This window comes from Megascapheus bottae, chromosome 11, assembly GCF_031878675.1.
Source record: "Megascapheus bottae isolate mThoBot1 chromosome 11, mThoBot2.hap1, whole genome shotgun sequence".
Classification (NCBI taxonomy): domain Eukaryota; kingdom Metazoa; phylum Chordata; class Mammalia; order Rodentia; family Geomyidae; genus Megascapheus; species Megascapheus bottae.
Window position 1 is genome coordinate 46,378,652 of NC_143519.1, and position 26,482 is coordinate 46,405,133.

The 26,482-nt window shown below is 40.0% G+C and overlaps 1 protein-coding gene across 5 annotated transcripts in view; it reads left to right on the top strand.

Annotated features, from left to right (window-relative positions):
• Wdfy2 (WD repeat and FYVE domain containing 2) overlaps nucleotides 1-26,482 on the top strand; it is a 229,439-nt gene that overhangs the window by 199,963 nt on the left and 2,994 nt on the right. For 4 of the 5 annotated variants that reach the window (XM_090342201.1, XM_090342199.1, XM_090342200.1 and 1 more), the window contains 5 exons: nucleotides 436-548; nucleotides 11,917-12,043; nucleotides 21,545-21,650; nucleotides 24,187-24,288; nucleotides 25,400-25,530. In XM_090342201.1, coding sequence (XP_090198327.1) covers nucleotides 436-548; nucleotides 11,917-12,043; nucleotides 21,545-21,650; nucleotides 24,187-24,288; nucleotides 25,400-25,530 — 579 coding nt within the window. The remainder of the gene's footprint in view (nucleotides 1-435; nucleotides 549-11,916; nucleotides 12,044-21,544; nucleotides 21,651-24,186; nucleotides 24,289-25,399; nucleotides 25,531-26,482) is intronic. The other variant, XM_090342202.1, reaches the window with a different exon arrangement.

Here is a 26,482-nt window from a genome sequence, read left to right on the forward strand (position 1 = left end):
TGACATCTTGGGCTGGGAGTGTGGCCTCATGGTAGAATGCTTGCCTAGCATGCACAAAGACCAGGGTTCAATTCCTCAGTTCCACATACATAGAAAAAGCCAGAAATGGTATTGTGGCTCAAGTGGTAGAGTTCTTGCCTTGAGAAAGTCCAAGGACAGTGCTCAGGCCCTGAGCTTAAGCCCTAGGACTGGCAAAAAAAAAAAAAAAAAAAAAAAAGTGGCATCTTTGACACGTTGAATCCTACTGCCCACTGGTACAGTATGTCCTTCGTTTTGTCAACTCCATTTTTATGTCTTTCAGCACTGTCTTCAAATTCCATCAGCATGCCATTTGTACATTTCTTGGTAAATTTATGTCTGTTTCTCTCCCTCATGATCCCCCTTCTGCTTGGTGCCTTCTGTTTTGAGAAACATTCCTTAATGCTTACATGACAGATTTGATGTGGAAACCCGACATGTGTTTATTGGTGACCACTCAGGCCAAGTAACAATCCTCAAACTGGAACAAGAAAACTGCACGCTAGTTACCAGCTTCAGAGGACACACAGGTAGGAGTCAAAGCAAAATCATCCCATACAAACCTCACAGTGAGCTATCACCTGCTGTGTATTCTGCTGTTCACATGATAGGGTTTGAAAATAGCAAAGCACAACCTGTGCTTAGGCAAAGAAACAGGATACGCATAAATGATTTCAGGATTGTTCAGTAAGAGATTATCTCAAAAAATTGTCTCTATAATCCAAACAAGAGAAAATATCTATTTAGAAAAATATTGGTGATTTAGCTTTTACAGATTGAATAAGTCAGTGTTATCATGAATTAATGAGACATTTGAGACAAGGTGGCAACTGCTCTAACTCCAGAGGACTGAAAGGACAGCTGCCCCAGTCTGTCTGGCCACTCTTGGAATGAAAAGAAGGTATGCTAGAAAAATGAAATGGAAAGAAAAAATGCTCTCATTAAGGCTAGCTAGACAACATCAAAAGGGACACGCTCATCTTTCCCCTCCTTATGGATCCTGAAGTTGATAACCTGAATTTTCGTTTGTTTCTGGTCTGTTTATGATCATTTAAGGAAGGTGATAGAAAGCAGTTATTTTTGGTCTTTGAAAGACTTGAATAGATGATGATGATTCATGTTTTACTAACATTTTTAGGATGCAGCCTTGGCTTTAGAAAATATTGACCCCAGGAAATGAGCCACTGCCTGTTGCCAGGGTCATTATTGGGCTTTTATGTTCTTTGCAGATGACTAACCCATGATTTAGCATAGATCAGGAATAATGCTCAGTTTAGAATGTCATATAAGAACAACAGTAGATGGAAAGAGGTTGTTAAGCTGGATAGTACCAGTCCACTCATAAGAGAGTTCCTAAAGGAAAAGAGACGTACAATAAAGGGAAAATTAAATCCAAGGGTAAAGAGTCATAAAAGATCACCTTAATGATCTGTGACCTTGCAAGGAAGATTGCAAGAAACTTCCCCTGTGGATAGGATTCCAACCTTTTTTCATTGACTCTGATGTGCTTCCTTTCTCTCACCCTCACATACTGGGAGGTCCTAAGCTTGCTAGGCAACTGCTCTACCACTTGAGCCATGCCCCATGCATTTTTTAGTTTGTTTTTAGTGCAGGGTTTCAAAACTATGATCATTCTACTTCCACCTCTCTAGTAATTAAGATCACAGATGTATACTACAACCCTACAACCCAGCTTCTTTTTGAGATAGGGTTTTGATAGCTTTTATTCTAGCTTTGGTCCATGATCCTCTTGTTTCCACCTTCAAGTTGCTTTCAGTTACCTGCCCTTATTGGCCATCTTTTTGAGACACATAGATTGTGGCCAACCAGGGGTCTGGTAGCGGCCAGAACTGTCTCACCTTAGAAATGCAAAACTTCCATTTCACTTTGGACTTGCGTCACCTCATTTCCCTAAATCTTTTACTACACTCCACTTGCTCTTTCTTCTCTTGGTTCCCCAGTATCTTAGCTGTACTCACTTTCTGAACAAGGGTGTATTACTTTAGTCATGCTTCTAGCTAGCACTGTCATTTCTGTGACTGAGAGTGTTCTACCTTTTCAGCAAACTTGGGGGCCATGATTCAGACTCTGTCTACCTTCTTTTTAAAACTATATACTTGGTGTGCAAGTGTATTTCCTTGAAACTTATACCATCATTAAACCATCACTTCCATGGGACAGGCCACCATTACCATTGCAGCATTGTGATTTTCCAGCTATGTGCACAGAGTTATCTCATCTTCCTTTAACTTGTGCTCAGTGCCCTCTTTTGTTCAGTCAGTCCCCTAAACAGCTTTTCATTCCTCCCTTTTCTCCTCCCTGACTCTCCATTGTGTCCCCACCTCTTCCTTCTAAAGCAGAAGCTTTTGGGGAGAAAAATTCTCACTCATTCTGTATTTTCCCTGCCCTAACAAACAACTTTTTTCTCTACCCTTCCTCATCTCTGTGCAGGAGGAGCCTGCCTTTCTCTGGCCCCAAGCTGAATCACCTCAGGATTTACATACCAAAATGAGTTCCCTTTTTACCCTGTTTAACTTGCTTGCTCTTCTCAATTTAGTAAGGAGCTTAAGTTTCTTGCCTCCCTGTTAAGAAAACAAACTAAAACCTTCTCAACTCCAGGTCCTCTGCTTTTCTTACAGAGTCTCTTTAAAAAAAAAAAAAAAAATTGTAGGGACTGGGAGTATGGCCTAGTGGTAGAGTGCTGCCTAGCATGCATGAAGCCTTGGGTTTGATTTCTTGGTACCACATATACAGAAAAAACTGGAAGTTCTGTCGTTGCTCAAGTGATAGAGTGCTAGCCTTGAGAAAGCTAAAGGACAGTGCTCAAACCCTGAGTTCAAGCTCCAGGACTGGCAAGATAGATAGATAGATAGATAGATAGATAGATAGATAGATAGATAGATAGATAGATAGATAGATAGTAAACTGTTCTTAATGAAAAGCTTACTATCTTATTATGTATTATAAAATATTCTGATTGATGGGGCATTCCATGCATTCAGGTTGTGTGATCATCACTACCATGCATCATAGAATATTATTCCTTTTGGAAACTTCAACTCTGTATATTTAGACAGTGACCCTCTTCCACTCCCTCAGTTCCTGGCAGCCACCCTTCTGCTTCCTGAATATGGATCTGACTACTCTGGTTACTTCCTATAAGTGGAATCATACAGCACTTGCCCATTTGTGAATTTCACTCAGCCTTGAAACATTTTCAAAGTTCATTCAGCAGGTTGCAAACAGCAGTGTTTTCTTAAAGAATATAATTTCCCCAGTTACCCCATCTTCACTTTCCATTTTCCCTGGCCTCCTGCAGTCTGGGGTTTACCTTCGTGGCTCTACTTTAGCTTCTTTCCCTGAGGTGACCCACTGTCTGCTGGAATATGCTTTACACCTTGTCATACTTTCAGCAGTATTCTGCATTGTGGCTGTTCCTTATTCCTGTCCCTGCCCTTCTTTCACATCTATGAACTATCCTTTCCCATTTCCTTCAGTTGGTTCTGGGTGCTGGTTCTTTGAATCCCCAGATCTACCCTGGGCCCTCCTCTCTTTATCCTCTCTGCCCTCCCATGTCAACCTCAGCCATAGCACCCAGCCATAGAAATAAAAGGCATAGTCATTGTCCTCAAATTCCTCATAAGCCAGGGAAAGACACAAGCTAGTCTGTAACTATAGCACATAGTGGCACAGACAGAGAAAGCAAGTGCTGAGCACTTCCAAGTACAGAAGAATGACTTACTTGGAAGGAGGCAAGAGACAGGAAGGAAGCCTCCCTAGCAGAGATGAGTAAGTGTCAAGTTCATGGGAAAGAAGTGAAGAAACTGTACAGGTAAAGGTAGACAGCATAGTCCAGAGGTTTGGGGATTTACAAAAGTGTGACTCTCCTGGGCACTGCTAGGTCCCCATATTAGGATGGAACACTGGGCATAAGGGCAAAAAAAAAGGAGGCAGTATAGAGACATCCAGAAGAGAAATGAGTCCTTGAGATAAGGTAAGGGATTCAACTCATTATCATGCTAGAAAGTAGCATTTGCTCAACACTAATCTAGCTGCTAACTGCACAGTTTATTCATTTAAGCTACGGTGAAAACACTCAGTGATTCCATAGTGACTCAGACATATTGTTTTGTTCTAGACCCTGACAGGTCGTATACTCTGCCACACAGAATTCTGGGGAAGAGGTTTTTGGGTTTTTGTTGTTGTTGGTTTTTTTTTTGGGGGGGGGGGAAGGGGACTTATGGGGCTTAAAGACTGGGCCTGAGCTCTTCAGCTTAAGGCTTCTGCCTTACCCCTGGAACCACAGTGCCACTTCCAATTTTCTAGTGATTAATTGGAGATAAGAATCTCATGGTCTTTCTTGCCCAGGCTGGCTTTGAACCTTGGTCCTCAGATCTCAGCCTCCTGAGTAGCTAGGATTACAGGCATGAGCCACCGCACCTGGCAGGGAAGAAGTTTTTATAGAGACCAAAAATCTTCAAGTTAAACTAGGTCCATTAAGAATAACCTTGGAACTCTGGATGCATATGGATCTTGATTGTAATCCTAGCTACTCAGAAAACTGAGATCTGAAGATAACAGTTCAAAGCCACTCCAAGCAGGAAAGGTTGTTAGACTCTTATCTTCATCTAAGCATCAACTCCCTCCTCCCCCCAATAAACAAAACAAAACAACCCAGAAGTGGAACTGTGACTCAAATGATAGAGTGCCAGTTTGAGCAAAAAAGCTCAGGGACAGCATCCAGGTCATGGGTCCAAGCCCCAGGACTGACACCAAAATTAAATAAATAAATAAATAAATAAATAAATAAATAAATAAATAAGAGTAATCTTGGAAGCTTTTTTTTTTTTTTTGACAGTCCTGGATTTGAACTTGGAATCTGGGCATTGTTCTTGGGCTTTCTCAAGGCTAGAGTTCTACCACTTGGGCCACAGCACCACTTCTACTTTTTCTGTGTATATGGTACTGAGGAATTGAACCCAGAGCTTCATGCATGGGAGGCAAGCACTCTCCCACTAGGCTACACTCCCAGCTCTCTTGGGAGTTTGAACATTCCAGATTCCTGACCTGGGAGCAGACACATCTTTGATATGGGGGGGAGCAGGGAATCAGTGAAACTGTGACCATTTGCCCAATCAATCACTGTCTCTTAAAATACAAAAGGTCATGCAGAAATGTGGGGCAATGATAGTCACGTCCAGATGCCAAAACTACCTTTTCTAACCCATACAGATTTAAGAAACTAGTTTTATGTTCTTATGCTCCCTCTGCTGGTTTCATTTCTAGAAGTAAATGTCAAGTATCATTTCTGAAGAAATGATAATGTATTTGTGTCAGAAAGTCATAAGCTGACTTGAACAATCTTATTTGAGCTAGTGGCCATTAAGAACCATCAGTAGAATCTTTGTTTTCTAAATTTTTTGTATTAGCATGGAGATAATAGAAGGGATTGGATAAAATTCTGCCAAAACACTGAATTAATGAAAAATTAACCACACCATGTTTACTGCCTGTTAAGAGAATTGGCAGGAACAACAAAAATAAGCAGGCTGGGTACTGGTAGTTCATGCCTGTAATCCTAACTACTCAGGAAGCTGAGATCTGAGGATCCCAGGCAGGTAGTCCATGAAATTCTTATCTACACTTAAACACTACAAAACCAGAAGTGGAGCTGTGACTCAAAGTGTTAGAGTACTGTTCTTGAGTGAAAAAGCTTTTGGAGGGGCCGGGAGTTTGGCCTAGTGGTTAAAGTGCTTGCCTAGCATGCATGAAGACCCGGGTTCGATTCCTTGGTACCACATACATAGAAAAAAAAAGCCGGAAGTGGTGCTGAGGCTCAAGTGGTAGAGCTCTAGCCTTGAGAAAGTCCAAGGACAGTGCTCAGGCCCTGAGCTCAAGCCCAGGACTGGCAAAAAAAAAGAAAAAGCTTTTGGACACAGGGTTGGGAGTTTGGCCTAGTGGTAGAGTGCTTGCCTAGCATGCACGAAGATCCAGGTTCAATTCCTCGGTACCACATACATAGAAAAAAAGCCAGAAGTGGTGCTGAGGTGCAAGTGGTAGTTCGCTAGTCTTGAGAAAGCCCAAGGACTGTGCTCAGGCCCTGAGTCCAAGCTGCAACTGGCAAAAAAAAAAAAAAGCGCTTTTGGACAGCATCCAAGCCCTCAGTCCAAGCCCCATGACCGACACACACACATACACACACACATGCACACACACACACACAAGCAAACCAAAAATATTATGTACAGATATGCAAATTCAAATAATTACATTGAGCACTTTTAAGTTTTCTTTAAAACAGGCTTGCACAGAGTTCTACCGAGTATGGGTCTATGTGTGTGAGTTGCCATCAATTTTTTTGACACTGGCTTTCTGTCACTGCGGTGATACACAGGTAAATGATACAAATATAATTCATGTTCTTCACACCTTGAAGTCCAGCATAGAACACATGCATTAGGCCCATAATTACACTAAGACACTATCTGGGTAGCAAGTGCTGTGAAGCACTCATTGGAGCAGATAAGAAGAGGACCTCTCCTTGTGCACTCACAGGGAGGCTTCCCAAGGAAGTGGTATTTCAATAGCTCTTGACAAAGAGAGCCTGGAGGTGAAACTTACATACCTCCCTCACTTCAACCTAGAGCAAAATATAATGACTGACATATCAAATACTTCCAAGGTTTTTGGCCCTATCACTGAATCAGGCCCTCCTCCATCCACATTTTACCTGTCCAACTTACCTAAGAGACTGTGATAACCCAATTTGGCTAATTACTACAGCACACTCTGGAATAAAGGCAGACTCCACAGTTTCCAACCCTGATGTGTAACACTCCATGTAGCCTTTTTTTTTTGTCATAGGGCTTGGACTCTGGGCCTGGGCACTGTCCACTGTCCACTTCCGGCTTTCTAGTAGTTAATTGGAGATAAGAGTCTCACGGTCTTTATTGCCTGGGCTGGCTTTGAACCAAGATCCTCAGATCTCAGCCTCCTGAGTAGCTAGGATTACAGGAGTGAGCCACAGCGCTCAGTTCTTAGCCTTTTACTTTTCCAAAATATTTTGTAAAAGTTACAGAACACTCCCTAAGTATTTTGGTAATAATTATTAAATTTCTAAAAATGTTTAGACTCAGATCCAGTTCCACATTTGAAATTCTTTTCTAACTAATCAAAAATATATAGGAATGGGGCTGAAACTCCCTCTTAGGATGACTCAGGAGCCTGAGTAGGATTCTAAGGGTGATCACTTGAGTCCCAGTTATTTAAGAACAGGCTGGGCAACACAGCAAACTTACACCTGTAATTTTAAAATAATAATAACAAATAAATAGATGTTTATCTTAACAGCATTTTAAGGTTAAAGTGGTAAAATAAATTAATATGAATATTTATTGTAGGTCACTACCCACCTGTTAACACATTCATGAGTGTGTAAGCTGTAATTGCAAAAATTTATTTTAACCTTTTGGAGTTTGGCATGGTAATTCATGCCTATAATAGAGGCCTTGAAGAAGGACAGGGAGTTCGCTAATAAAATCTGGGTGTAGTGTTAGAATCTATCACTCCAGCTGTGATAGGGAGAATAAACATAGGATTGTGGTTCTGGATAGACTAGGTTAAAAATCAAAACGCTATTCAAAAAAATAACAAAAGCAAAAAGGGCTGAGGGAATTGCTCAAATCATAAGTGCCTACCTAGCATGGCACCCTGACTTTAAAACCCAGTACTGGGCGGATGGGGACAGTGTTTCCCATCAGCAGCACTCCCTTCCTCTCCCCTCAGCCAGAGGCCCTCTCGCTTATTGTTCCCCTTTTCCTGTCTGTCATCCAGTAGATCAGGTTAGTTGAGTAAGCACTGTGTGCTGCATTCAGATACAGAGATACAGAACCCCAAGTTTACTGTCAAGCAGATTTTCTACTCTGCTAGGACAGTGCAATGATAGGATGAGTGCTGATCTTTCCAGAACTGGTATTCTCTTAGGGTAGTAGACAAGCAACCCATTTGGGGAAGAAACAATAAGCATAAGACAGTGTTAAGAGTATGGGCCAAAGACTTAAAGAGAGTCTTCTCTGAAGAAGAAACCAAAATGAAGAAATGCTCAACATCTCTGATCATAAAAGAAATGCAAATCAAAACAACTCTTAAGATTCCACCTCACTCCAGTTAGAATGGCCAGGATCAGGAAAATGAATAACAACAGATGCTGGAGGGGATGTGGCCAGGAGGGATCACTACTACACTGTTGGTGGGAGTGCAAACTCGTTCAGCCACTATGGAAAGCAGTATGGCAGTGCCTCAAAAGGCTAAACATAGAGCTCCCCTATGACCCAGCAATTCCACTACTTGGCATTTACCCAACCATCCAGAAACAAGGGCATACTAAATCCACTAGCACAACAATATTCATTGCAGCATTATTCACCATAGCAAAAATATGGAACCAACCTAGATGTCCCTCAGTTGAAGAGTAGATCAACAAGTTGTGGTATTTGTACACAATGGAATTCTGTGCTGCTGTCAGAAAAAACGACATCGCCCCATTTGTTAGGAAATGGAAAGTCTTAGAAAAAATCATATTAAGTGAAGTAAGCCAGACTCAAAGGAACTTAGGCTCAATGGTTTCTCTCATTTGTCCTAATCAGTAGAAACCTTGGGCTCTACTAGCAGAGATCTGCAATAGAGCAAAACCTTGATACATAAGGCCATATAGTATGAAGCTAATGGAAAAGACCTCCAGGATATGGAAACAAAAGCCATACAATGAATGGTTGTTGTCCTTAATGTACTATCTCTCATCTCTTTTGCTGTCCCTTGGTTATCTCATATTGTTACAGTATCTCACTTTGTTATCTGATATATTGGATTTATTTGTATTTGGTTATTTGAAATTGGATAGGGAAGGGGGAAAAACCAAGACGGGGGGGGGGGGGGGGGAGGGAGGGTAATGGGTACCAAGACATATGAAAGGGTATCAATGTATGTGAATTAATGCACCTTCTATCTGGCAAATATCATGTAACCCTTCTATTAATTACAATAAAAAATATTTTGAAAAAAACGACAGTATTAAGAGTAGTGAAGGAAGATATCCCTAAGTAGGTAGTAGGTAGGCATGAATAGGAATGTATGCAGAAAGATGTATGAGAAGTGAAGCTAGTAAACATGATCCGGAGTAGCAGGTAAGTGAGATAAGCCAAGCTCAGAAAACACAGCAACTCATGTGTTTTCTCAAATGTGGAAATTAGATCTAGAATTTACTGGACATGATAAAGTATACAGGGCTCTAGGGATTCACACACAGTGAGACCAGTGGAGGTGGATACTCTTGGTAGAGAAACGCAAAGGTGTAATGTCTTGGTGCCTCTGATCATGAAAAGAAACAAGTGGTTTGGTTTCTTTTTGTCATTTACCTGTCTCTGCAGTAGATGAGATGGGAGCGCAGAAATGGAGGAACGAAGGGTAAACAAATGCAGCCATGGTAGTCAGTAGACACTAAATTGAAAATGGATTACACAACTTGTCAGCAGGGGCAGGCGGGACAGAATGGGAACAAGTGAAGGAAGGGGTGACATTATCCTGAAAGAAATGTATTCATTGCTGACTTACAAAACAGTAACCCTCTGTACGGTACCTTTCTAATAATATAAAAAAGTAACCCTCTGTACAGTACCTTTCTAGTAATATAAACAAATCTGGGACAAATATGAGAGACATTTCCTTGAAAGCTTTTAAACACTAAGACAAATTGATCATCTAAATTTTGGAAATGTCAGATTACAACAAACTATTTTATGTTCTCTAAATATAATAGTTTTGCTAATGTTAAAAAAACAAGTATTTCTGACATTCCCAAGTATTTAGATGTTCTTTTTATATGGAAAAGGTTAATAACTGGTTTTACTACACAATGAGTTTGATTTATCAGGTGATGATTATTGATGGTGATTATTGGAGTAATCTTACTAATCTACTGTAATTTCTGCACTGTAATTTATAGATTGTAATTGATCTACTCAATTTCTCACCACAAATAAATTCAAATAGGATAGTGGTTAGTTTGATATTAGCACTACTAATAGTAATAGTTATAATGATTGTAGTATTAACTATTATATCTGTCACATTACAGTAGAGAATACTGATACTGAAGGATGCAATTGATTCAGCAGGAGTTTGTAAACTCAATTACCAAAGGAAAACTATTAATTCTAACACTAGGACCTAATTATATAATGTTTAAGATTTTAAAATTTGTAAACAGATACCATTGGCTCCTGCCAATAACCCTAGCTGTTTGGGAGCCTGAAAACAGAAGATTTGCACTTTCAGGCCAACATGAGCAGAAAGTTTATGAAATCCCTTATCAACCAATAGGTGGGCATACATCCTAAAATATATGGGAAGTTGAAACTGGGAGGATCACAGTTCCAGGCCAACCTGAGCAGAAAAGTTTAAGACTCCATCTTGATGGAAGGATACTGGGTATTCATAACTGTTATTTCTACCAGAACAGGAAGCCTAAAATAGGCAGATTGTGATCAAGGTACATACCCAGGCTGGAAACAAGACCATTCTCAAAAATAACCAGTGTGAAAAGGTCTAGAGTAAGGGCTTATCAGTAAAGCACCAGAGTAGCAAATGCAAGACCTTGAGTTCAAACCAAGTATTACCAATAAAAATTAATGTCACTAGTTGCTGGTGGCTCACACCTTTAATCCTAGCCACTCAAGAGGCTGAGATTAGAGGATCATAGTTTGAAGCCTGGGTAAAAAAAAGTCCATGATACTCATCAACCACCAAAAAAGCTGGAAGTGGAGCTGTGGCTCAACTACTAGAGCTCTAGCCTTGAGCAGAAAAGCTCAGGAACAGCTCCCAGACCCAGAGGTCAAGTCCCAGGAGAGGCAAAAAAAAAAAAAGCTATGTATAATAGACATTTATCAAAAGACAACATATAGATCATCAACAGAAATGGGGAAAAATTGTTTAGCATCACTTCTCACTAGAGAAAGGCAAATGAAATGTCTCTTCATCCTACTTAAAATAATATTATAAAAAAGATAATTATACATTTCTGATCTTTAAAAAATTCTGAAATAAATATGAGAATTGTGTTAAGTGTACATTTGTATGTGTATATATATATGTATATATGTACATATATATAGTGCACTAGTGCTGGGGTTTGTATATAGAGCCTAGATGTTGTCCTTTAGCTTCTTTGTAAGATTGGTTCTCTACCACTTAAGCCACAGTTCCACTCCCCACTTTATGGTGGGCAATCAGAGATATATGTCTCACAGACTGTCTTACCTAGGCTAGCTTCAGCCCTAGTCCTCAGATCTTAGTCTCCTGAATAGTAAATACTAGAGGTGTGGCAACCAGAGTCCAGTTCATATTTTCTTAAGCAGTGTCTACCTTCCACCCTAAAAACAATAGATAAAAATTAACTGGAGTTTAAAAAATGCTCAGTTCCATTTTTCTTTTTTGTTGTAAGTATTTATGATGTTCAACATATTTTGGTACGATCAAATAAGGGTGGTTAGCATAGCTACCTCATTAGTTATCATTTCTTGTGTGGGAACATTCAGAATCCTCTTCCTTATCATGAGATAGACAAACCATATTGTTAACTACAGTTAGTCTAATGTACAAAACAGTACTTTTCAGTTTTAACTTTGGGGTTTTTATAATAATTGTTTTTATGGGATATTGGGATGCATAAAGAGTAAGAATTTTTTTATAGCTAATCTTTTCAGACACTTACTCCTTTGTTCATTCAGCAAACATTATTAACATTTGCCAGGAACTGCAAATGGGTCTCGATTCCTTTGTGTTACTATTTTTTTTGCAAACTTTATTATTTTATTTCTAATGTCCAGCTATCTCTGTTGTCAGGTGGAGTGACTGCTCTGTGTTGGGATCCAGTCCAGCGGGTATTGTTCTCTGGCAGTTCAGATCACTCCGTTATCATGTGGGACATTGGCGGGAGAAAAGGAACAGCCATAGAACTCCAAGGACACAAGTAAGACTGCTTTTATAATTCTGAGAAATGATGCCAGCTGAAAGGCAGAACAAAGGATCTAGGTCCAGTCCCCATGTTAGGACCTTTGTGCAGGAGGGAATATAGTAGGAACAGCCACTTCGATTTATGTCCACAAAAGTGTACCTACATATTAATACTGCATTTGTTCCACAGAAGACCTAAGAATGCCTACACAAATCATAAAATAGCCAGGCACCTGTAATCCTAGCTACTCAGAAGGCTGAGATCTGAGGATTACAGTTCAAAGCCCGGGCACTAAAGACTGTGAGACTCTTATCTCCAATTAACCACTAGAAAACTGGAAGTGGTGTTGTGGCTCAAGGCATAAGGTGGTAGATCTTCAATTCGAAGCCTCCTGAGTAGCTAGGATTATAGGTGTGAGCCACCACGCTCAGCTTAGAGTAAAAATTTGGGGAGGAATAAAGCCAGATCTTTAAAACTTGAGTCAGGAAGGCTTGCAACATTTCTGTAATTTAGTTCAAATGTGGCTTCATACTTCCTGGCAGCTTGAGGAAGAGGGGAGAGATTAATACCTTACCCAATACATTTTGTACTTCACCAAATAGTATTGAAAACATGAGTCTTATAGGGTTCTTCTTCTACAGGGGGCAGGCTATAGGGAGCTGAGGAAAGCAGAGAAAGATTGGTGTTTCCCCGAAGCAGCTCTCTAGCTTTGTTTTGTACAAAGAATCCACAGAGGGATTTATTAAAGTGTAGATTCTGGGCTAAGCTTCTGGTTGCTGGTCTAGAGCTGAGGGAACCTGTGTTGTGACAAGCTAGACAACTCTGCTGATGACCTTTAGATCACCTGGAGCCACCTCACTGTTGGCTGCTGCTGTCCCTGTGGGGGGAGGGAAGGAGGCAGAACCTGTGTTTTTTTGCAGAAGAAAATGTTAGATTTATTTCACAACCTCAAAGCCAATGTGAATTTGTGTTTTACTTGTGCCATTTCAAAAGGATACTCTAAAGTGACCTGAACAGCCATTAACAAATGACAGTAATGCTTCTATAAATTAGCTGGTTTTTAAATAGCATTCTATCTCCAAATGTTTCCTAAGTTCTTAAAGCTACAGTGTGGAATTACTGGATAACAGTTAAGTTTCAGAGGCCCCAAGCCTAAATAATTGATAGTAGAGCTTAGTGTTAGAGAAGTAACCACTAAGCTGTTCTTTCCTTAGAAAACACCTCATTGCCTGAGGCCTCTTCTGATGTTGGGGGCACTTAGGCTTGCTGAGTTCATTAAAGGCATTGTGCCCTTATGTTTATCTCCATAGCAAGTGGACAACATCCTGGTAATGTAGTAGTTCATGTCATCCATGAAAAGTAGAAAAGAAAATGAATAAGTGAAGACACAGTTCTGTTTAATAAGAGTTATTTTCTAATCTGCCAGATAATTCCTGCTCAGTCTCTCTCAGAGAAAACAAATGCAGGTTGAAGATCAATTACATTTGCCAGGCGTTCATTTTAGCTCCTACTTAGTTTTATTTTTATGCAGTTGATAGTAAATATTACACTTGATCTTTCATGGTCTCATCCCAAAATGATCAACTATTCCAGTGTTCAACACTAACACTTCTATGTATAAAAGTCCTTTCATTCATATGTAAGATGTGGTTCTGAGAAACCTATTGTCTTTTTTTCTAAGAAAGGAAAAGTTATAAAATCTGAGCACATAAACAAAACTTCAACAGATATGTCTTCTAGTTTCTAAGACAACAGTCATGAGGGCTGAGAATGTGACATGGGTAGAATACTTGACCTAGCACTGTGAGGTCCTGGGTTTGATTTCTCCGTAATACATAAACAAAAATAAGTACAACAGTCATAACCTGTTGTGAATGGAGTCCATGTTGGATAGGATCATAGTCTCAGATCCTCTATCAGTAGTCAGCAGGCTGCTGGGATAGGAGCCACCAGGCAGACCTGACTTTAAACAGGGAAAAAAATTGCAGCAGGTTTTTGCCTGGATGCTTATTTTTATAAGCTTAATAATAAAGTGAGGTTGTCTTGTTTGAAGGTCTTAGGCTAAGAGGAGAAAGCCAGGTGGAGAAGTGCACTTCTTAGATCAGTCAGGGTCACTGCTAATGTGAGTCTTACTGCCTGACATGGCATGGGGGCAGCTATGTTGGAAGGAGCAGAATGGGATTCACAGTAATGGTGGAAAGAAGCAGCAAAGAGCAGCAAAGCAGGCAGAAGAGAAATCCTGTGATTCCTTCCACAGTAGCTATTCTCTTGTGCTGGAAATGGGCCACTGAAGTAGGACACATAGTGTTTAAATAGTGCTTAATATTTTGGCAAAGAACTTTCAAAACCTAGAGCTAACCTCAGTTTCATCTTACAGTCACCCCATGAAAGAGAGAGATCAGATAGCATTTTTAAGATTAGGGTTTTCAGGTTCCATCTTCAGGCCACAGCTGGTATATAAAGTTCTTTAATTCAGTCAGGGCCAGATTCCTCCATGTGTCCAGAGCTATACAAGCTGTAATTGCAAGGATGAATGTCAGTCAAAACATAGTCTCCACTGTGCCCTGTGATGTTTGGTTTCTTTTCAGCTTGGGGCCTACGGCTTCTCCCTCTTCTCTTACAATGACTGGTTTTTCCCTTTTTCTGGCAGGATGACTACTGCCCAGAGTCACTTTAGGTAGTGATAACCTGATGTAGTCAACCTCCAATAGTTAACCTGGTGAGTTTATAAACTAGACTCCTCAGGAGAGAGGCTGCCTTCCATTAGCATGGAAATAGCTACACATCACATTGAGGGACAGATCCATGTGTCTTCTTTTCCTGGTACTACAATTTCTTACTTCCACAGCAACAAATGCATTTTCATAACCCCACAAAGTGAGTTTGTCCAAGCTAGACAGTAAGTAAGACAGTGTGCCGATAAAGTAATAATGTAGCTTAAAAAACAAACAAAAATCCCAGACAGGTGGCAGTGACTCATGCCTGTAATCCTAGCTACTCAGGAAGCTGAGATATGAGTATCATGGTTCTAAGCCAGCCTGGGGATGTCTGTGAAACTCTTATCTCAAACTACTCAGAAAAAAACCCTGAAATTTTTGCTGTGGCTCAAGTGGTAGAGTGCTAGCCTTGAGTAAAAGCTGCAAAAAAGGGTACAAGAGCGGAAGAAAGGGAAACGGAAAGGGAAAGGGAAAGGGAAAAGGAAGGAAAAAAATCTTTCACTCATATGTCAGATGTGATTCAGCTTCCAGATATTCATTTTGTTAAACTGGCAACTGTTCAAAAGGGTTATACCATGAAAATCCAGCCCTATGGATACTGTACTTTAGTTAGTTTGATCATGTGTGTATCTGTGCATGTGATCCTGTGTTTCCATGTATATTTAGATAGAACTTCTTCATATGAGAGAAAACATATGACCTTTATTTCTCTATTATGTCACTCAACCTAATTTTTTTCCAGGTCTGTCTCTTTCTCTGCAAATGACATAAAATTTCATTATATATTATATATGTGAATAAATATATATGAATAAAATTTATATATACATATATAATGTATCTACATATGTATATGGCACATTTTCTTGATTCATTAATCAGTTTTCCTATCATTTTTAAATGTCTTGATTTAGATATAAAAATAGAACTCTCTAGGGGCTGGGAGTTTGGCCTAGTGGTAGAGTGCTTGCCTAGCATGCACGAAGACCCGGGTTCAATTCCTCAGTACCACATACATAGAAGAAAGCAGAAGTGGTACTGAGGCTCAAGTGGTAGAGCTCTAGCCTTGAGAAAACTCAAGGACAGTGCTCAGGCCCTGAGCTCAAGCCCAAGACTGGCAAAAAAAAAAAAAGAAAAAAAAATAGAGCTCTCTAAATTGTAGGTAAAAGACTGATGCCATATAGCTAGGAAATTGACCATTAAGACAATGTCAACAGTAGTCTAGACAAATATCCACAATAAACTTTTCCTCTTCACATCTGTCAGATTTTGGTTTAATGAACCATGTTCTATGGCCCAGGGTGTACAAATTTTTACTGTATCACTGTAAGTTATTAGGCTAAACCTTATCACACCAGCCTCCTTTTTTAATGGCCAGGAATAGCAATGTTCATGGGCATATTAACAATGCACCTATAATCCTAGCAGTTGGGAGGCTGAGAGGCAAAGAGGGTATCAAGTCCTTCTTACATAGTGAGACTCTCTCTATGTGTCTCTGCCTTTAAAAAAGAATAATTTTTGTGATTATTACACATTGTTATGATTACAGAGGAGCAGGGGAGAGAATTATCAGAAGAATGGAGGAAAAGAACAAAAATATTACTAGCTATCTTTTCAGTGAAACACTAGATGTTGTTTAGTACAACCTTGTAGAGGTCATCTGAGTCTATAGGATTCTGCCCTGTCAGTACCTCTAATTTACAGCACTTTGCTATAGAAAACTAACATTGCTTCAAAGCAATCTTGTCCAGTAAGGACACACTTTCCTAGCATTCAAGAAGGCAATAGTGTATCACTTGCAAATTCATTTTAGCATTCTCCATTATTAGTATATGGGTCCACTCTTTGGATTTTCCTTTGGACTAGTTGTAACATCTGCTGGTTCTCTTATTAATTAATAACGAATATAAGTTTTGAGACATGTGCACATTTAAAAGTCCCTGAGTATGTATGTGTGTGTGCTAGCACTGAAGCTTGTATTTAGAGCCTTTTTTTGGGGGGGGGGGTCATGGGGCTTGAACTGGGCCTGGGTGCTGTCCCTGAGCTCTTCAGGTTAAATCTGCCACCCTACCCCTGTGCCGGGGCATTGTCCCTGAGCTCTCCAGCTCAAGGTTACTACCCTATTCTTGAGCCAAACCTCACTTCCTGTTTTCTAAAGGTTAATTGGAGATAAAAGTCTCAGTTGGCTTTGAACCTTGATCTACAGATCTCAGCCTCCTGAGTAACTAGGATTACAGGCATGAGCCACCTGAACCTTTTTTTTTTTTTTCCCACTCAAGGTTGGTGCTCTAACCACTTCAACCATAGCTCCCACTTCTGGTTTTTTGGTGGTAAAATAGAGATAAGCATCTCACTTTCTTGCCTGGACCAGCTTTGAACCACAATCCTCAAATCTCAGCCCTGCAAGTAGCTAGCATTACAGGCATGAGCCCCAGTACCTGGCTAAAAGTCGTACTTTTTGGACTATGCAGTTCCACAATCCTAATATTGAAGGGAAAGAAGGGAAGAACTGGCTGGTAACTGATCTGGATGATATGTCCCTTGTTAAAGCATTCTGTGACACATCCATGATCTTGTAAAACCAAAATAAGCTACAAAAGGAAGGGCTTAGCCACTTATAGCTGGAAGCAATGTTCAGCAACAAATACATAATTTATGAGACTTCAGGACTGTTAATATTCCAAGACAGAAGAGTAGAACACAGTGATGAATTCTGGATTCCAAGCTTTGTAATAATCACGGACTTCTTGATTTAATGTTCAAAACATAACCACCTTTCAGTTAAAAACTAGGTGAGGGAACATCCTCAGGCTCACAGGATAAAAAGATACCTTCTTATATTCATGTTTCACTAGGCATCAGTATGGCATTTATACTAGAAATCATTTCAAGTGGATTCTAATTCATAGATGAGAGTGCTCCATGTTTGGTATGGCAAATGCTCTTACAAGTGCACAAAACTACTTTCCAAAAGAACCAGGATCTGCCATCTGTAAACACCACACTTAGTGGGACAGTCTAATTTCCTTTCTTACCATCCTAACAATGTCTGACAGGCTCAATTATATAATTTGAGGGACCAGTACAAAATGAAAATACAGGGGCCTTTGTTTAAAAAGTTATTAAGAATTACAAGCTGATGATGAGTGAACATTAAGTCAGACTTGGAGCTCTTCACAGAATGGGGCCTTGTGACTGCACAGGGCATGCACCCGTGTATATCCTGTGTCTGATGCGTACAAGCAGAGAAGCCTTTATTCTGCAGACACAGACTTTGAGACTCAGGCTGACATCTGCCCAAAGGGCATTAAGCCCTCTTCAATTTCCCAAGAGAAGGGAGAACTTATATGCTCAGAATCTTTCGTTTCTGTGATGCAAGTCTAGGTGATTTAGTGAAATTGAATCAGTTATTTATCTGCTACCAAAGATCTCATTCTCTCATATTCATAAGTCCTTTCAGGCTACCACACCTAGAGGAAACTTGTGAATACATGTGTCCAGTCATGTTGATACTAAGAATCAAGTTAATGTAAGGACTAAAAATAATTGTGATGGTGCACAGAAGCTCTGCTAGCAAGGCAGAGTCCATGGAAGAGAAAGAGCATGACTTCACACTGTAGACAAAAAACAACTATCAGTAAGCCAGGGGAGCAGACCATCGCAACTGAGGGAACTTTGGTATTACTTTTTAAAGATTCAGATATTGTAAGTGAAAATTAGTGAGGTCAGTGGCTATGCTGTGTCCTTCATTTCTGCCTTTCATATTCTGGGACAAATTGACACCTTAGGATTATCTTTAGCACCATCATTCCCTCACAAATGAACTAGAGAGCTGTGGCAGTAGGGTAAGCGATTTCATAGATACAGAAGGGAATATTCATCTCTGTCCTTTTTTAGTTTTTTATTGTTTTGTGTGCCTATCCTGGGGCCTGCTGTCCCTAAGCTCTTTTGGCTCAAGGCCAGTGAACTACCACTTAAGCCCCACAGCTCCATTTCCAGCTTTTTTTTTTTTTTGCCAGTCTTGGCCTTTAGCTCATGGTCTGAGCAGTGTCCTTGGACTTTCTCAAGGCTACAGCTCTATCACTTGAACCTCAGCTCTACCACTTCTGGCTTTTTTTCTGTGTATATGGTACTGAGGAATCGAACCCAGGTCTTCGTGCATGCTAGGCAAGCACTCTTACCACTAGGCCAAACTCCCGGCCCCATTTCCAGCTTTTTATGGGGGAAAAGGGGAGACGGAGCTTAATTGGAGATTTTGTGTATTTGTTGGAGTTTCATGGACCTTCTGCCTAGTTTGGCTTTGAACTCTGATCTTCAAATCTCAGCCTCCTGAGTAGCTAGGAATATAAGTCTGAGCTACCAGTGACCAGCCAGCTTTCTTTTTGATTTTTGAAACAGGGCCTTGCTAGTAGCTCAGGGTGACCTTAATCTTATTATGTAACATGGTTGGCCTGAAACTCATAATCTTATTGCTCCAACGATAACAAATGTGCATTATCATACCTGGCATCTATTAAGCCAGACAGAAAGACTTGCATAAAAGTTAAACAATGATGTTTTTCTTAGAAAAGAAAAATGTGTCTGTGTGTCAGTACTAAGGTTAGTATCGAGTGCTATCAGTTAGCTTTTTTGCTAAAAGCTACTGCTCTACCACTTTCAAACAACAATCCTCAGTGTGAATTAGCTTTGGGCCTTGGCAAAAAACATTTGTTTTAGAAATTATATTTTTAGATGGGCACTGGTGGCTCATGGCTATAATCCTACCTACTCAGGGGGTGGAGATATGAGGATCACAATTCAAAGTCAGCCTGGACAAGAAAGTCCGTGAGACTTTCATCTCCAGCTAACCACCAAAAAGCCAGAAGTGGAGCTGTGGTAGAGTGCTAGCCTTGAACAAAAAGACCTTAGGGGCAGTGCCAAGGCACTGGGTTCAAGCCCTAAGACCAACACGAAAAACAAGAAAGGAATAAAAAGAGAAGAGGAGGGAGAGAAGGAAGGAAGAAAGGTATTTCTTAGAACATATTTGTGGTATTGGAATCGATTTTTTTCCCCCATCAGTTTGGACTCTGGGCCTGGGTACTGTCCCTGAGCTTTTCAGCTCAAGGCTACCACCCTATGCCTTGAGCCAGAACGACACTTCCAGTTCTTTAGTGGTTAATTGGAGATAAGAGTCACTCGTTCTTTAGTGCCCAGGCTGGCTTGAACTTGATCCTCAGATCTCAACCTCTTGAGTACCAAGGATTATAGGCGTGAGGTATCGACCCCCCCCCCAGCTTGGAATGAATTTATTGTTGCAATTTTCAAGTGAATGAGTATTCAGTTTCTTATGTTTAATTGGAAATACTACACATATTTGTAGCTTTTATTCATTTAAACTAAAACACTTTGATGTTCTCAAATAAGCTTTAAGAAATATAAAGATCCTGAGACAAAAAAGGTTGGGAACCACTGACTTAATATAGAATTACTTTTTCTTTCAAAAAACAAAATTTTATAGATTTGGGTTTCTTTTTCATTTCTTCTTACTTGCCATACTTTTTTTTTTTTTTTTGGCCAGTCCTGAGCTTGAGCTCAGGGCCTGAGCACTGTCCTTGTATTTTCTCAAGGCTAGAGCTTTTACCACTTGAGCCTCAGCACCACTTCTGGCTTTTTTCTATGTATATGGTACTGAGGAATTGAACCCAGGTCTTCATGCATGCTAGGCAAGCACTCTACCTACGCCTAGGCCAAACCTCCGACTCACCTCCATACTCGTAAACACTCATTTTAATTATAGGATTACCAAGGAAACTAACGTAATTTTCATAGGTAAGATTGGAGGAAAGGGAATATGACAATGGAATATGGCCTATGACATACAAACATTTTAGCAAACTATCAAAAGGCATAAACACACATATTTTATTTATCTAGATATCAAGGACTTTCTTCCCAGTAGACATAAGACTTAATTGATTTTTGAGTTCAAATTTTGAGCTTTTATGATATCAATGATCATACAAGCAAAATTGACCAAGAATTCAGATTTCTGTTTGTCTCCCACCCAACAGAGACTAAATAGATCTCAATAATCCATTGCTGGTAATCACCCATTACCAGGCCATAAAACTGAATTCCCCTTCATTTTTACCACCAAAGGGGAATAACTGGTCAGCCATTCATGAACAAGAAAAAAAATAAAACACAATACAGAAAGAAAGGGAATAAAGGCAGGATAACTAGAAAGTCAATGAAATTCAAGTTATTACTGCTCTGATTCACTCTGAGAGCCCCAAACACCTGCCTGGGCTTCCATATCCCTGGGGCACACACTTCAGCAGTACAAACCCTGTCTACCAGCTAAATCCAGTAGGCATTTCAATCCACTTCAATTTAGACCAGTTCCACAGAAGGTACAAAACATATCTTCACATTGTAGTCATTAAGTCTAGTTTCAAAGGTAAGACATTAAGCCTAGTTTCAAAGGTAAAGTCATGGTACTAAAAATTTTAAAAATGAATGTGCCCCACAGATTTTAATTAACTAAGGAAAGAACTAGTAAGATGTAATAACCAGTTTAACAATCATTACATTTTAGTAACTGATAAAGACTGTCCTCTCCTAGGGCCTAATCAAGTCAGGGCAGCCTTGAGACTTTAAATCTATTAATCATATTAAAGATTCCAGCAGTTTTTAGAATCCATAGCTGGGGCTCAGATGTGAGTGTACACATTGACCAGTTTTGCCCAAGTTTCTGATATTTTGCTTATTATTTGCTGTACTGAACCTCCACTAACCAACCCCTGGTTTTCTCTCACAGTGACAAAGTCCAGGCCCTCTCCTATGCACAGCACACACGGCAGCTAATCTCCTGTGGTGGCGATGGTGGCATTGTCGTCTGGAACATGGATGTGGAGAGGCAAGAGGTAGGTGTCACCCAAGGGTGGGCTGGGCCTTACAGTTCTGACTCCACCACCCTTCCTGCTAATTTATTACTTCTTTGATGATTAGACCATGAAATGAGATGCATTGTATCAGAAAATTAAAAAATTATAGTACAAAAGACTTACTATTTTTTAATCCCTCACAAATTGGCATGTAACATTAATGTAACAGAGATTTCTATTTCTGTTTCTATTTTAAATTCCTATTTCTGTTTCTATTTCAAATTTGTTACACCATTTACAGCAAAGTACAAGTAAGAAAAAGGAACCATTTATTTTCTGGTGACTGACATTTTGGTGTAAAAGACTCTGAAAACAGAAAATGCACATGCTTTCTATAATGTGGTATTAATAGAAATATGAGAAATAATAATACTTATATGCTTCTCTGAGAGCCATGTTCTAGGTAGCTCTCCAGGTTATGTATACTGGGTATGTATGTCTTTATTGAGCACATATTTAAATTTTACCACAATGCACTGTATTTTTATTTGTCTCTTACATGTATAAGAATTACATAGAAAAATAACTCTTTACAAGGACAAACGTGGTTTCTACAATTCTTTCCTTGCCTTTACGCAGTCTCTTTTCAAGAAAGTAATTGCTATTACCCACAAGGTAATGACTTTCAAATACCAGTAATTAGCTGTTTAAGAAGATTAAAGCCTTATTTACTCAAACTATATATCCACATAAGTTCTATTAGTAATTAATTAAAATGATCATTCCTGTTAGGATGTAGGGAATTGTTGAATATTGCTTGTCCAAAGTATACTTGGCACCATCCATATAAAATCAGGGGATGTTTCAATTAGGGCTGGTCATGGTAATCAGACTCCCTTGTGATCTGGAGACTGTGTCCTGGCTTGGATCCTGCGTGCATGGTAGCCTGTTTTGGTGAAGGACCACCGTGTCTGGTTGAGCTTCGTTTCGGGGAGGTTTTGTTTGTTTGAAGTTGTTATTTATGGAAGAAATATCCAAAGAAACATAATGATGTGATTTCCAGAAATGAAACCAGGTATTTGAGGACTCCCCCCTTGAGCCATCTTGCTTAAATTATGCTTCTTGACATGCAGTATTGGCACTTACTATTTGTAGATGACTTAGAAATCTTGATAAGTCAAGACTCAAACTAGTGAAAATGGTTCCTTCCATCTTTTGCAAACATCTTATTATCCTAAATGTCCCAAAACTAGTTTTTTTGTTTTTTTTTCATATATTTTTATTGTAATTTATAGAAGGGTTACATTATATTCATCCCGAAACTAGTTTTGTAACTCATTACCTAATGAACTGCTTCCTGATTGTGCCAAGAGCTGAAGGGTGCTCATTTTGGCAGGCCTGAGACATAAAATGAATCTGTCCCTAACTAGAAGTGCTGACACTTTCTGGAAACTTCAGAGTGCTGTTAAATGGTATGAGGGTACAATTAATGTGAAATTGAAAAATCAGTGCTGGGATTTTGAACAGGATGTTGGGCATAGTTGGCTAACTGTATCTTCTATCTGTTGTGGAAGGATGTGGTGTTGAAGGATAGTGGGGCCTGGCCATGCTTTGACCAGGAGCTTCATGAACTTTGCAGCCCAAGAAACACCAAAACCAAGTGTGAAGTGAACTGGAGAGGTCACATCTGCATGTCAGTGCTCACTAGCAAACTTGCAGCAGTCACAGATGAGAGGATGGCTGACACAGGACAGTGAAGGGTGGGCAATGTGATCCTACCTGAGTTAAATCCAGATTTTCAAATGTTTATCATTTTCAATATTTTATAATATTTGCAGTCTATGTTGTTTGATAGAAAAGTTATCACTCACTCACTCACTCTCAAATAGTTCCTCATAATCCTACACTTAACATTTTGATAATCACCATTAAGTTTTTCTCTACATATGCACATGTTTAAATTTTAACAAAAAATGGAATCCTGTTACGCATGCTAATTTATGTTTTTCTCTCAATATCCTCTTCATAGATAGCCCCTGTGATGCAAATGTAGTATGTGTCTAACGGTGGGGGGGGAGTTAAATTGCCTAAGTGGTGTTACTTATGCTACAAGTTTGCTTCTGTTTGAGATCTCATATTCCATTGTATATATATATATCTTGGGAGGCCTCTGCATATGATCCCATAGTCTATAGCAGTTATATTTTCTCCTTAACTGCTCTCAGCTCCCCTTTCCCAGCTTCCTTCATACATCAGGGATTCTGTTGACATACCATTTGCGGAGAACCCCAGCCTGAGTTCAAGCCCTGTTTTATTTTTGCATTGCGTGCTACTTCTCAGGCTTCTCAGTCTTAGACTTACCAAAGAATTGTTAATATTTTTATGACTTGTTTGTACAGAATCATTTTATTTGCTACTATATCCCAGGGCCTAATACATATGAGATAATTCAGTAAGTACTTTTTGAAGGATTGACTGAGAAGTAATGCCCCCTGATTCTGAAAGCTTCCTCAGTGTAGACTCCTTTGTCCACACCACTCCTCACTGTGACCTGTTGTGTGCTTTATTTGACCAGACCCCCGAGTGGTTGGACAGTGATTCCTGCCAAAAGTGTGATCAACCTTTCTTCTGGAACTTCAAGCAAATGTGGGACAGTAAAAAGATTGGCTTACGGCAGGTAGGTGATGTGGGTGCTTCATCAAACTATAATTGTGTGGAAATAATGTAGCTGCCTAGCCTTGGAGGAAGTAGCAACCCCCAGTGGGAGTTGTGGTAGGGTGACCTGAGTAACCTCTAACTGCACCTCCACCTACCCCATCCTAAGTCTGCTGCAGCTCATGCCATTAGTGACTTTTTCCTCTTATATCTTGGAGAGGTACAGTTTCAGAATTTTAATGGCTTCTACTGAAATACACCTTAAAATTAAAGATGCCTTGCTCATGGCATGGCTCCAAACCATGAAATTATGTAAGTAGTATTTATTTTTCTTTCATTATGTGACTTTTTCTCCTTCTAATTTAGTTTTAGTTATTCATATCTACTTATAGTACAGCATTTTTTAATATCCTCATAATTTGAAATCAAAGGTTTGGGGCCGGGAGTTTGGCCTAGTGGTAGAGTGCTTGCCTAGCATGCACGAAGACATGGGTTTGCTTCCTCGGTACCACATACATGGAAAAAAGCTGGAAGTGGTGCTGAGACTCAAGTGATAGAGCTCTAGCCTTAAGAAAGTCCAAGGATAGGGCTCAGGCCCTGAGCTCAAGCCCAGGACTGGCAAGAAAAAGAGAGGGGGGGGGTGTGGGGGAAGGTTCAGTCACCTAGGTTAAACATAGCCACAGTTAGGGACAGTTGAGTCAGCCTTGTCTGTTTTCCTTTATCCAGCAGTGCTAACTAAAGCTAACAACACATCCTCAGTTCACCCGGGGTTAAGTTCACTTGATCCTGGGTACTTCCTCCATAGCTCACAGCGATGGTGACTGAAGAGGATGGAGGATAGAAAGTGGGATGGGGAGGTGGCATTATCAGAGGTGTTCCCAGCAGTCTGTATTCTGAACATAGTCTAAAAGGAGACACTCGGTTTCTTTGCTCCTTTAGGTTTCAGCCCCTCTTTAACCAAAGATGGGCCCTCATTATAAAATCCAGGCTGGCTTCACCTTGCCTACATCTCCCAAGGGCTGATATTATAGGTGTTCACCATACCTGGCTCCAGGGCTCTGGCCTGGCATCTTCACACATGTGCCAGGAGGGCAGCATGGAGTCATGGCAATCTATTTTCTCTCCTTCCCCAGCACCATTGCCGCAAATGTGGGAAGGCTGTCTGTGGCAAATGCAGTTCCAAGCGCTCCTCCATCCCCCTGATGGGCTTCGAGTTTGAAGTGAGAGTCTGTGACAGCTGCCATGAGGCCATCACAGATGAGGAGTAAGTTCCAGAAGTCTACAGGCCCCTCCAGGTTACCCTCAGCGCCATAGCCATGGTTTTAGGGCCCTGGCTCCTGCTGTTGTAGAGCATGGACTGTGGCAATTGTGAAAAGCCCTTATTTGCCATCAACAAATTCATGTGATCTTAAGAGAAAAGCAAGGAGAGGATATGCTCAAAAAACGTATCTCTCTGGTCTCTTAAGCTCTTGTGTGTGTGAGTTTAAGTAGATGCTCTTCTTTCTGTCTGCTTATTTTCTGTGAATTGTTCTGGGTTACCAGGGCTCAGAACTCACCTTGAAGGCTGGAATCAGTTATTAGAGCTGAATCAGTCCTCAGATTCTGGGAACTTTCAGTTTCCAAGAAGAGCTAAGACACTTTACCTAAGACCCGAACAGTACCAGTGCCTTCTACTCAACAGACTTCTCATCAGTCCTGCCTCAGTATTCCAAGACATAGGTGTGCTTTGAAAGGTGGCCAGAACTATGCTTTGTCTTCAGTGTTGACTAATTGAAAATTTCATCCAGATGCAAACAGCTCTGAAATAAGTTTCCCTGTTAACAAGTTACTAGAAAATAATTCACCTTCCCAATCCTCCTGTGCTTTGTAGTGTAGTCAACTTGTTCTAAATACTCTTATTTATCCATATCAGATATTGGTTAAGATACCCTTGCATAAGTAGACATTGATATTCACTGATTATTGTCCACTTCCCATACAGGTTCTTATTGAAAAGAGACCTTAGAGATAGTCTAATTCCATTCTTGATTTTATACTTTAATTCAGTTAAGTTTAATTCTGTTCAGCATAATATAGATCAGAGTCTAAGGAACTTGCAAATTAAGCCTAAACCTTTAATTCTGATTATTTTTAGTATACTTTAGATCTATCCTGTGGATTTAGTCATAGAAAAAAAAGAAGAAGAAAACCATGTTCTGAGAGCTAATGCAGAAGAG